The sequence below is a fragment of the Pantherophis guttatus genome, chromosome 12, assembly GCF_059756535.1.
Source record: "Pantherophis guttatus breed Tessera chromosome 12, ASM5975653v1, whole genome shotgun sequence".
Taxonomy (NCBI): Eukaryota; Metazoa; Chordata; class Lepidosauria; order Squamata; family Colubridae; genus Pantherophis; species Pantherophis guttatus.
In genome coordinates this window covers 21472055-21485243 of record NC_142074.1, presented here as the reverse complement: position 1 = coordinate 21485243, position 13189 = coordinate 21472055, and the positions used below count along the sequence as shown (strand labels likewise).

Genomic DNA, 13189 nt, shown 5'->3' with positions numbered 1-13189 from the left:
ATGACATGGAAAGCACTTTGACCAAAGAGTCTGGCATGCTGAATGCGCGCGCACCTGCCTGAACCATCGTCACACCTGTGACAAAACCACTAGCACCGCTTGGGCACTTAGTACAGGTTCAATGGCGAAGAAAGTCACATTACCTAGGGCTGATGTCATTGCGATCGAGTGATTGATAACGCAGTGTGTGTGTATGTGTGTGTAGAGCGGGGGGACAACCTGTTTCGAAATGGTGTACCTGATTATAGGTCACAGCATGACTAAAATAAGGTTGACAAAGTGTTTTATGGACTACTAGACCATTACACAACAGGGAAGGATCCCTGCTTATTTGCTGAGCTGGTTTTCAATTGCCTTTTGTCCAGTACAGTGGACATAGAATTGAAATAGAAATGGAAATGGAAATAGAAATAGAAATAATAGAAATAGAAATAGAAATAATAGAAATAGAGTAGAGTAGAGTAGAGTAGAGTAGAGTAGAATAGAATAGAATAGAATAGAATAGAATAGAATAACAGAGTTGGAAGGGACCTTGGAGGTCTTCTAGTCCAGCCCCCTGCTTAGACAGGAAATCCTATACCATTGGAGACAAATGGTTATCCAATATCTTCTTAAAAACTTCCAGTGCTGGGAGCATTCACAACTTCTGGAGGCAGGCTGTTCCACTGGTTAATTGTTCTAATGGTCAGGAAATTTCTTCTTAGTTCTAGGTTGCTTCTCTCCTTGATGAGGACCCGGATTGTGGGGGGCAATAAGCTGACTTTGTATAAATATACAAAAGTATGAAGGCTATTGCTTAACGACTTGTAAGCCACCCTGAGTCTCCGGAGAAGGGCGGCGCATATATATCTTCCTGCTAGGTTGGAGACCTATATAGATCTATTTCCAGCTCGTTTGCTTTCATCAGTAGGCCACACCCACATCTTATGTATCCTCCCTGTAAAGGTATAGTATCTATTTTCTTACTTCTTCGTAGGGTTTATGTATGTTTTTCCTCTAGCCAGGTTTTCCCTACGTAACCAAGGTTTTTCTGCAGCCCCAGCTGCTACTATACCTTTACAGGGAGGATACATAAGATGTGAGTGTGGCCTACTGATGAAAGCAAACGAGCTGGAAATAGATCTATATAGGTCTCCCACCTAGCAGGAAGAGCTTGCTGCCTGCTAGAAAAGAAAAAAGCCCAGAATCGAGTGGATGTGATTCTACTGAGCTGGGGCTGCAGAAAAACCTTGGTTACGTAGTAAAAACCTGGCTAGAGGAAAAACACACATAAACCCTACGAAGAAGTAAGATATATATATATATATATATATACATATATATTCCTTTGATCGAAACAGTCCATTTAACCGTCTCGGCTAACTCCATCAGCTTTTGCAGCCATTCCTCCGTGGCGGGGATCCATTTTTGTGGAGCATATATAGTTCCTTCCCTTCTTCTAAAAAAACGACCTTGAAATCAAAAAAAGGTGTTTCTCTAATAATTTTTTTCCCTCCTTCTTTTCATCGTCACCTGATCGAAGGTCAGCCAGTGGTGGCTGAGACAGCTTCCCTCCAGCTCCTGGATTTCCTTTTAAGGAGATTTGTCAAGGCAGGAAGTATTTTTTTTTTCATCAAAGCTTGATTAGGCCAAGCTCCACCTTAGCTTGCTTGTGACATCCACGCCCAGAGAACTTCTGCCTGAACAGGCTGAGTCTTGCAATGACTTGTGAAGTAGAACGAAGAGGAGATAAGTCCAGCTTTTTTTAGTCTATGGAGATTCTCGGTCATCCAAGGTCAGGATTGTCCCAAGGTGCTTTTTCATTTTTTTCCAGGAGGCAACTGGACTTTCTGGTTTTTTTCTTTGAAGACGTTTCACTTCTCCTCTAAGAAGCTTCTTCAGTTCTGACCGGATGGTGGGGAATGGAAGGATTTATATTCCTTGCAGACAGCTGGTCCATCTGCATCCTTTTAGAGGGTGGTTGAGGCCACTTGGAGGTTTATCTGTGTCCTCAGGGTCACCTGAGTAGTGCAAATGGTTCCTGCAATTTTTCCTTCTGGAAATCCATTCCTACTCCCACACCATTCAAAGGGGGTTCATCTCAAATTGTATAGCTAAACGTCTGTGGAGATTCTCCATCATCCAAGTCATGGTTGTCCCAAAGGTGCTTTTTCAGGAGGCAACTGGACTTTCTCATTTTTCTTTGAAGACGTTTCGTTTCTCCTCCAAGAAGCTTCTTCAGTTCAACCAGAACTGAAGAAGCTTCTTGGAGGAGAAGCGAAACGTCTTCAAAGAAAAACCAGAAAGTCCAGTTGCCTCTTGAAATAAAAAAAAAAAGAAAAAAGAAAAGCACCTTCGGTCCAGCTTCCTAAGAAGACCTTCCGAGTAGTAAACTCTTCCAACCTGGATCGTTCTCTTACCTGTAGCAAGTCCTTGACTTACAACGGTTCGTTTAGTGACTGTTCAGTTACAACGGCGCTGAAAAAAAAGGGACTTACGACTAGCTTTCATACCTACGACCGTTGTTAGCATCCGCCTGGTCACGTGATCAAAATTCAGACATTTGGCAACTGACTCATATTTATGACGGTTGCAGTATCTCGGGGGATCACGTGCAGTGATGGGATTCAGTCGGTTCGGGCCGGTTCGGGCGAACCGGTAGTTAAATTGTTGGCTGACCCCGCCCCTTCCAGGAGTCCCCACACGCCCCATTTTGGCTCCCAGGTAAGTACAGGGAGGCCTACTAGGCCCAAAATGAGGGGTGGGGTGGCGGGGTGCCCCCCCCACGGCCTGTTTTTGCTCCCGGGGGAGGGTGCAGGAGGCTGAGTGCTGCCTGTCACACCCCCTGGCCACGCCCACCATGGCCACGCCCACCCAGCCGGTCATTAGGGCAGAGAACCGGTTGTTAAATTATTTGAATCCCACCACAATTCCCTTTTTGGGACCTTTTGACGATCAAAGTCAGTGGGGAAGCCAGATTCACTTTATCTCTGTATTACTAAACCCACTGCAGGGATTCACTTAACAATTTGCTTTATTGAGATATTAAAAATATCCTGGATATTCTAAGGGTATAAATCAATTGTGATTGATTTATAATTGCTTTCTATATATTAGACCCCCACTTAGCTTATGAGATTTTGTTTTGTTTTGTTTTTGGAAAGGTGTTTAAACCAGCAACTAGTTTCTTGCTATGATCTGCTGTAGGGGACAATTGAGCTCTCCCCCCCCACCTCCTCCACCAGAGCTAGAAACTTGACTGGTTGGGTTCGGTTTAGCCACGTGTCACTTGTAAGACCTCTGCTGGCCAAACTCTGCTATTGCAAGACATCGGGATGAAAATGGTGTATTTTTAAAAATGGATACCAAAGAGAGGACAACTTCCTATCAGACAGGGCTAACCCTGGGAGAGGGAGGGAGGGAGAGGGGGGGATGAGAGAGAAGGAGAGAGAAAAGAATGGAGGGAGGGAAGGAGGGAGGGAGAGTATGGAGGGAGGGAGACAGAGAGAAGGATGGAGGGAGGGGGAGGGAGAGAGGGAGGGAGGAGGAGAGGAGAAAAGAATGGAGAGAGGGAGGGAGAGAAGGATAGAGGGAGAGAGAGGAGGAGAGAGAGAGAAGAATGGAGGGAGGGAGGGAGAGAAGGAGGGAGGGGGAGAAAGAGGGAGGGGGAGGAGGAGAGAGAAGAATGGAGGGAGGGAGGGGGAGGGGAAGAGAGAGAGGGAGGGGGGAGAGGAGAGAGAAGAATGGAGAGAGGGAGGGAGAGGAGAGAGAAGAATGGACGGAGGGAGGGAGAGGAGGGAGGGAGAGAGGGAGAGGGAGGAGAAAAGAATGGAGAGAGGGAGGGAGAGAAGGATAGAGGGAGAGAGAGGAGGAGGAGAGAGAGAGAAGAATGGAGGGCGGGAGGGAGAGAAGGAGGGAGGGGGAGAAAGAGGGAGGGAGAGGAGGAGAGAGAAGAATGGAGGGAGGGAGGGGGAGGGGAAGAGAGAGAGGGAGGGGGGAGAGGAGAGAGAAGAATGGAGAGAGGGAGGGAGAGGAGAGAGAAGAATGGACGGAGGGAGGGAGAGGAGGGAGGGAGAGAGGGAGAGAGAGGAGAAAAGAATGGAGAGAGGGAGGGAGAGAAGGATAGAGGGAGAGAGAGGAGGAGGAGAGAGAGAGAAGAATGGAGGGCGGGAGGGAGAGGAGGGAGGGGGAGAAAGAGGGAGGGAGAGGAGGAGAGAGAAGAATGGAGGGAGGGAGTGGAGGGAGGAGAGAGAGAGAGAGGACTTACAGCAGCACTGAAAAAGTGCCTTGTAACTGGTCCTTGTACACCACATCTCCAAGGTCGCACGATCAAAATTCAGATGTTTCTCAAGCAACAACGGTTGCAGCATCCTTGAGTCCTGTGATCCCGGCTTGTGAACTTCCCAGCCAGCTTCTGACCAGGAAAGTCAATGGCAGAAGCTGGATTCCTTTAACAATTGTGTGATTCATTTAATAACTTCAACGATTCACTCAACAACAACTAAATGATTGATCTTCATGTCATTTGAAAAAAGAAAAAAACCTCTAATGTGTATTTTTGGCACCCGAGTTTAATGCTTGGTCATTTCACTTGAATTTTTCCCTGGTTACCTCAGGGTGTAAACAGAAACAGCATAAAATAATCCATGAAGGGAAAGAGAAATAAGAGTTGAAATAAAAATCACTTTGAATGCATGTTATGCTGGGTTCATACCTATCACGCTAAGCCATGATCTGTTTAACATTTGACATTTTTGAAACATTCCTTTACATTCCGTATCTACTGAGAGGTTGAAGTTGTGGCAGGTCGGACACCTATACTGTTTTGCTACTCCCAAGAGACCTCCCATTCAGATTGTACCCAGGCCTGACCCTGCTTAGCTTCCAGGTTAGACAATCATACGATAGATCTAATGAGTCTACATAACGAATTCCAGAGGACAAAGAAATGACAGTCACACAAAACTAATTGTTTACCAAATGTTTAATATTTTTATTGGTTTCTGGCTCACCAGAATTCTATGTACATATGAAAATATACAAATAACTAACCCCCACCCCCTCAAAACTCTGCAGTTCTCCTCACACATTTTCCAACGTTTTGCAAAACAGAATATACAGCAAATTACAGAAATCGAAATTCTCAGAACCTCGAGAAGGTAAAGCCTCAGAAGAAATTACAGGCAAATACATTAGAAATAAAGCAGAACAGAAACAGATAGTTTCCGTTTGCCAGGTTGCCACCGTTCACTGCCGTTTTCATGAGTGCGGCCAAATTCCTTGGGACAAACCAGAAAGGAAACAAAAGAATGTGTTGGGTTGCTTCTCTTCTTTTGGAGAAACTTCTTACTTGAACTGATTGTCGATAAGCGTCCCTTTCATTTTGGCCTTCTTGGCTTCCAGCTCGGCCTGGTCAAATTAAAAAAACAAAACGGAAAAGCAAGCATTAAAGGAATAGAATAGAATAACAGAGTTGGAAGGGAGCTTGGAGGTCTTCTAGTCCAACCTCTTGCTTAGGCAGGAAATCCTACACCACTTCAGACAAATGGTTATCCAACATCTTCTTAAAAACTTCCAGTGTTGGAGCATTCACAACTTCTGGAGGCAAGTCTTTCACTGATTAATTGTTCTCACTATCAGGAAATTTCTCCTTAGTTCTAAGTTGCTTCTCTCCTTGATTAGTTTCCATCTGTTGCTTCTTATCCTGCCCTCAGGTGCTTTGGAGAATAGCACCTGATAGCCAAAGAGCCAAAGAGCCAGCGCTGTCCGAAGACGTCTCCGTGGTCATGTGGCCGGTATGACTCAATGCCAAAGGCACACGAAACGCTGCTACCTTCCCACCAAAGGTGGTCCTTATTTTTCTACTTGCATTTTTTTTTACCTGCTTTTGAACTGCTAGGTTGGCAGAAGCTGGGACAAGTAACGGGAGCTCACCCTGTTACGCGGCACTAGGGATTCGAACCGCTGAACTGTACAGAAAGTGCAGAAATGAGAAGGAATGAAAAATAGCCACTCACCAGTTCCTGCAGCCTTCTCTTGCTCATGCCTTTCCTTTCCAGCTGCTTCTCAATCACTTTGGCATTTTGGGCATATGAATCAGCAATTTCTCGCTGAAAAATATTCCATAAGAAGGGATTAAGGCTACATGATGGTAGCGTCAGCAGAAAAGAAACACATCAAAAACAGGCTAGAATGAAAAATAAATAGCTCGATTTTATAGACCACATAGGAGTAAGCCTCTTATAGGCAATGTCTGTTAAATCCAACTGTCCATAAAACACAAAGGTCCGTTAAATCCAAATGATGCAATTAATGTCATTTGTGTCAATTGACACCAATTGGCATAATTATGTAACTGGTGTCATCATCATAAATCTAACCACCATGATGTGTGAACTAGGGTTTATGGCTTAGGTTTTCATATGAACTTAGTCGGTTGTTTAGTCAATAAAAATTACCACGTAAACCATGATTAAGCATACAGTGGTGTAAGGTGATGCATGAACCAATATGACTCATCTCAAATTGCCCATTGTGTTGGACAAGGATTTATTACAGTAATTTCTTTGGTTACTAGACATTACTCTGGTATCTTTTTAAGAAAAAGAGAGAAAGTGTAAAAGATTAGAATCTACGGAAGGAAGAGATATCATAATGACCAGAAGCCACTAACTAAATCCTTGGTTTCAAATATCTACCAGTAGATCAACTAAATCTCCCCTGTCGCCCTCAAGAAACTTGATGGGAAACTGCCAGCTAGGCTGGAAGGAGGGGTCAAGGAAGGACCTAGCTTGGAGTCCTTGCATAGCTGTAAGCAGCATAAGCTTGACCTCCCTCAAGATCCACAAAGCCTTATCCGGTCGTTGCCAGGGGAAGGCAAGGTGTCTGGAGAGAATCTTGTAACATGTGTGGCAAACAATAAGATTGCCGCCTTTTTGGTATACTTGAGAAGCTATGGTTGCTTGCTTTTGACATATATGGAAGACCTTACCGCTTCAATCTCTTCTTCTTCTTCATCAATGGTGGAGACCGTCACTGAGCTGAACTTGCCCATGTCCTTCGTCCGTTTGGTCATCATCACCTTGGAAGGAGAGAATTATTTTTTTTAAAAAAAGAATATTATGTGCGGTTGAAGCTTGCAGATTAGCAAATGTAAAAGATGACTATGGTATCCTTCACAGATCTGAAAAAGGCTGTTCTGAAATTTAATACTAAGACATGAAAGGCAGATCCGTTCTATACCTCATGTTTTGGGGGTCTCAGAACAGGGACTGTAACTTCCAGATCAATCAACAGTTGTGTAAAGGTAAAAGGTAAAGGTTTCCCTCGCACATATGTGCTAGTCGTTCCTGACTCTAGGGGGCAGTACTTATCTCCGTTTCTAAGCCGAAGAGCCAGCGCTGTCTGAAGATGTTTCCGTGGTCATGTGGCCGGCATGACTCAACGCCAAAGGCGCATGGAATGCTGTTCCCTTCCCACCAAAGGTGGTCCCTATTTTTCTACTTGCATCTTTTACGTGCTTTCAAACTGCTAGGTTGGCAGAAGCTGGGACAAGTCATGGGAGCTCACCCCATTACGCGGCACTAGGGATTTGAACCACCAAACTGCTGACCCTTCTCATCAAGCTCAGTGTCTTAGCCACTGAGCCACCATGTCCCTGAAACAGTTGTGTACAGATGTCCAAACCCTCCCCCCTTTTTTTTCTTTACAACTTGTAGAATTCCTTAAGTGTTGTGCCACTAAATGAGCTGTGGCAGCTGTGTCCCAGATTCCTTTAGGAAGCTAAAGATATTTAGCAGATTTAAAACGGATTCTATTTTTTTAGTGCAAAATCAGGAAAGCAGGGAGGGAAAAACACCCACTTACTTCCAAGACCTCAAGATTTATCGTTTTGCTAATTTGTGGCCCTCATCCCCCAATATTGTGCTTTAAAAAAAACGTTTGGCTGGTGATTGAGGTGGATTTGATGAACTGAGGCTTATGGAGTTATGCTCTTGGGCCCGAGAAAAGGAAATTGAATGGAAGATTGCGTCCTCCGATAAGAGCAGGTTAACTGGATAACAAATTTTTTTAAAAATGAAGAGAAGCCACACAACCTCTTGCTCTCACGACCAAATTATTTCAGGGCTTCCTGGAGTAAGGGGAGCTTTGTGAGATCAGGTGAAGCCGATGCCACCAGGGAGCTGAGAAAGCCAGTCAGAAGACATGTTGAGACTCCACATCGGTTGGCAGCTCAAGGCATCTTGCCTACCTGATCTCCTCTCCACACACCACAAGTGAAGCCCTCTGTCTCTCTACCTTCTTAGGGGGTTCTTGCTTCTGGGTGTAGATGTTGGTCTTTCCAAAGCCTTGTCCAAATTTGACCACGGCTCCATCAACAATGAACGTCACTGGAGCATTCTTCTGCTGGTGTTGGTAGAAAAGGAGTAGGCCACACCTGAAAAGGAAGTGACCGCTTGTTTTATTTCCTACCTCTAATAAACCGGATCACGTACCTCGGTTTTAATTTACGTGAAAGCTGGGACATGATCAGTGAAGTAAAGACAAGGATAGAGAAAGCTCGAACAGCATTCTTCAAAACGAAAAAGGTCTTTTCTGCAGTCACGACATCAGCTTAAGATTGAAAAATCAGATGCTTGTCAGATGCTACATCTTTTCTATCCTGCTCTACGGAGTGGGGAGTTGGTCTCTGACAGAAAAGCACTTGAAGAAACTAGAAGCATTTGAAATGTGGATTTACAGGCGGCTGTTACATATAAGATGGGTTAACAAAATCACAAATGAGGAGGGGATAAGCTGCCTGGGAAAGCAAAGGGAAATCATCAAAGCCATTAAAAAGCAAACGTTAGAATATTTTGGACACGTGATGCCATTAAAAAGCAAAAGGTAGAATATTTTGGACACGTGATGCCATTAAAAAGCAAAAGGTAGAATATTTTGGACACGGGATGCCCAAAATACGGCATACTTCACTCAATCTTCTGGGGAAAGATTGAAGGCAAATGAGGTCCAGGGAGAAGAACATCATGGCTTCAAAACCTAAGGGACTGGTTTGGACAAAACTCAGCAGCACTTTTTCATGTGGCTGTTGACAAAAATAGGACTGCCAACATGATCGCCAACGTCCGATGACGGATATGGCACAAGAAGAAGAATAAACAGTCTCCCTAAATTTGATAGCTCACTTCACCAGCTACATTAAGCCTCAGAATGACATAAATTGCAATCATTTCACCCTTCGCTAATCTGGGCCTATTTGTTAAATTGGATTCCAACCCCTAACAGCCAGTAGCCCCAATTTACGAGAAGATACTCAACTGGGGATGCAAAGAAGTTTGCATTAGGGTCTTCTGGATGACATCTTAACCACTATATCACATGGGATTTAGATCCCCTTATTTATTTATTTTTTACTTTGGAGAAACAGTTGGCTGCATTCATGCACCAGATCACAATGGGCCCCACAGGCTGTATAGTCTTTTTAATCACTGGAAACAAGATTTGTTGACTGTCTTATCTTCTGAATACTTCCGCTCAAATCACTTACTTTCCACATTTTTTCCTGTATTGCCGTTCAATGCCTTCGGGCCTAGGTAGGGAAGAAAAATAGGTATAAGTGCACTGTACTTTGCTTAATCTTAGTTTGTTGCAAAAAAAAAAAAAGTCATTTTTGGTTGGGATTATAGTCTGGGAAGCCATAAACCCTGGATGATAAATTTATTGTTTTAACCAATGTATTTTCCCAATATTGGAAGAAAATATGTAGCTGGCTGGAAAAATAACTAAACAGAATATAGACCTGAAACCAGAATAGAATAGAATAGAATTCTTTATTGGCCAGGTGTTATTGGACACACAAGGAATTTGTCTTGGTGCATACGCTCTCAGAGTACATAAAAGAAAAGATACATTCGTCAAGAATCATAAGGTACAACACTTAATGATAGTCATAGGGAAACAGTCAATATAAATCTTAAGGATACCAGCAACAAGGTTACAGTCATACAGTTATATGTATTTGGCCTTTGTGAGGCCTTCTTACCTGCGCAGGTAAACATTTTCCTCTTCTTCCGTGTTACAAAATTTGTGGGCATGTTTGACTGCATCGATAACTCTGGCCCGATCCCGGGGTCTCATGGGCAGCTTCTCAAGTTGGCAATCTAGGAAAAATCATCATCATCATAATAATAAAAAAAACCTTCAGGGAAAATAAATCTCAACTCTGGCGATCGAAGCTGTAGGAGGTCCTTAGAAAACTAAAGCAATCATCAACCAACATCAAATCGATATTCCAATCCCGTTTTTTAGTTATCAAATCAGACTTCGATAGAAAACATCAAACCGCCAAACTTTGGATGCTACTAATTGCCTTCTACCATGGAAGCCATCATACAGATCTTAATTATACTTTTCTTGCAGCAGTGTGTCTGTGAACAATATTTGCCAACCTTGTTTTTGAACTTTCAAAGGATTGGTTGACTACGGAGCTAATTCACAAGAAGGGAGAGATCTTAATACAAAGCCCTACGAATGAAACATTGGACAGCTCAGCTCTTGATTCAGGTCTCTTTTCCAAACCATCCAATATCAGGATGGTTACGTTTATTTATTTGTTTTATTAAATTCATAAACTGCTCATCTCACCATCCAAAGCGACTCTGGGGAGGTATATACCTTGCATTAGGTTTAAACTCCTTACGCACGGTCACTCATGCCCTCGTCACCTCCCGCCTGGACTATTGTAACGCTCTCTACATGGGGCTCCCCTTGAGGAGCATCCGGAGGCTCCAACTAGCGCAGAGTGCGGCCGCGCGGGTGGTAATGGGAGCGACATGGCGTTCCCATGTGACCCCCCTCCTGCGCGAGCTGCACTGGCTCCCGGTGGTCTTCCGGGTGCGCTTCAAGGTTTTGGTCACCACCTTTAAAGCGCTCCATGGCTTAGGACCTGGGTACTTGCGGGAGCGCCTACTACCACCAATAGCCTCCCACCGGCCAGTATGCTCCCATAGAGAGGGGCTCCTCCGGGTGCCGTCGGCCAAACAATGTCGACTGGCGGCCCCCAGGGGGAGAGCCTTCTCTATGGGAGCACCTACTATCTGGAACGAGCTCCCCCCGGAGATACGGATGACCCGGATCTGCGCACCTTCCGCCGCGCTCTTAAGACCTTTTTATTTCACCAGGCGGGCCTGGCCTAACTTTCTCCCTCTTTAATTTTTAAATAATTTTTAATATTTTTAATATTCAAAGTTTAATTTGTTTTAAATTGATTGGGGTTTTTAATCTGTCTGGGCCAAACTATTTTAATTCGATTTTATTTCTGCTTTTTAAATTTTGTATGTATGTATTTTATTGTTGGCTGTTCACCGCCCTGAGTCCTTCGGGAGTAGGGCGGTATATAAATCAAATAAAAGTAAAGTAAAAAGTAAAACGTCCCCCCACCGCACCCCATGCTCACCCCCAAATCAGCTCAGGAGGCTGGCTGTTATTTGCCGGCCTTGGGGAAAACAGCCCCCCCCACACACACACATCTAGAAGACTGCAACTCCCATCATCCCCCAGCAGAACCACCGGGCTGAAAACACCTGGCCAGGTAAGCTTCAGAACCAACCTGAAGCGTTTGGATTTCAACTCCCATCAGCCTGACCCTCGCGCCCCAACGGCGCGGAATTCCAGAACCGGCTCGCTCGGTTCTAACAGCCGGTGCGTAATGGCCAAAGTTTTGGAGAGGGGCCGGGGGACCGCTCTGCGCCCTGGCCGAGCGGAGGGCAGGAGAGGCGGGGATGGGTGGGTGGGTGGGGGATCCCTTGCTTGGCTCACCCAAGACCAGCACCATCTGTCCGCAGAGGCAGTAATAGACGTGGAGCGGCTTCTCGCCATCGTCGTATTCCTCCCGGTCGCGCGTGTCGGAGCAGACCACGGAACGGGAGACCACTTTGGGCATGGCGGCGCAGGGCGATTCGGAGGCGCTCCGCCTCTCCAAGGCGCTTCCCCGCCTGCTTGCAGCGGGGTCGGCTCCGCCTTGGACCCGCCGGGGGCTGGAACTTGCAAGCCGGCAGAGCCAACCCCTTCCTCGCTCTCCTTCCCCGGCTCCGCCCGCTCGCCTCGGCCGGTTGGAGCGCGCAAAGAGGGAGCGCGCAGAAGGCAGGCGCGGCTTCTTCGGAGGCGCAGGAGGGGCGTAAGAAGCGAAGTTTCGGGACCCCCGAAGCGCCCACTTCCCACCACCGAGATGCGCCCCCCGTCAGTAATATTTCAGTAACAGTTGCAGAGTTGGAAGGGATTTTGGAGGTCATCTACTCCCAACAACTGTACTAAGGGATTATAACTATGTCGTGATTCCCTACTATCGTTGGCTAATCTCGTTTTGCTCCAAGAAGATGGCTTCTTCCTTAAAAGGGTTTTGGCTGGGAACCATGGGAGTGGATGTCCCCCCCCAAAAAAAGCAACTTCAAAAAAAACCCGAGTTGCCCTTTTAATGTGAATGATGTAGGAATAGTACAGGGTCAGCTATATGAACACTGAAGGACCCTCTTTATTCACATTATTATAAGAAAGAAATGTGCTTGTTTTAGAGATTACACTATGTCAGCTAAATTCCATTCTTGGTAATATATATCTTCTGAAGGGCCTAGTTGTCAAAAATGCAAGGATATCCATATGAAACAAAAGTTACTTATTATCCAAAGCAGCCATGAATCTAGGCATCAGCAATCACAGAACTGAGGAAGGTTGTTTAGCTAAGATAATCTTATGAACTAGAAAATAATGTAGGAATTTAGTAATTTAGAAAGTATCAATTATCATGTAACAAATGTATGTTAACCATATATGGAAAACTGCTGTGCTCACAAAATCCTTTGTCTTGGATATGTATAAAAGCAGTTGTATCAGAGCTCTTTTGGGTTCAGAATTGCAGATACAAATCTGATTCTGAAACTGCGCAATAAACTGTCTCTGGCTGACCAGGAATGTTGTTTGGTCTCATCATTCCATAACACTTTTGGAAAAAGCACCTTTGGGATGACGGTGACCTGGATGATTGAGAATTTTCCGTAGACCTGGGAGTTGAGGTCCTGAGCAGCCTGTAGCACTTCTGAAGGGAGAATGTTCGCCTGAGATGGAAGACTGTAAATTTAAGACAGCAAAGGATTTTGACTCCCTTGGTAATTGAATAAAGCTACCCACCGTTTTCCAAATGAAAGTGTTCGATGGT

At 44.9% G+C, this 13189-nt stretch overlaps 1 protein-coding gene across 1 annotated transcript; it reads right to left on the bottom strand.

Annotated features, from left to right (window-relative positions):
- Positions 1–4945: 4945 nt before the first annotated feature.
- STEEP1 (STING1 ER exit protein 1) lies at positions 4946–12116 on the bottom strand. The gene is made up of 7 exons (XM_034425925.3): positions 11797–12116; positions 10022–10139; positions 9527–9568; positions 8278–8416; positions 6971–7060; positions 5997–6089; positions 4946–5388 (listed from the first exon to the last, which is right to left on the bottom strand). Exons 1-7 carry the CDS (start codon positions 11918–11920, stop codon positions 5326–5328), a joined length of 669 nt encoding a protein of 222 aa, XP_034281816.1. The 5' UTR covers positions 11921–12116; the 3' UTR covers positions 4946–5325.
- Between the last annotated feature and the right edge of the window lie 1073 nt (positions 12117–13189).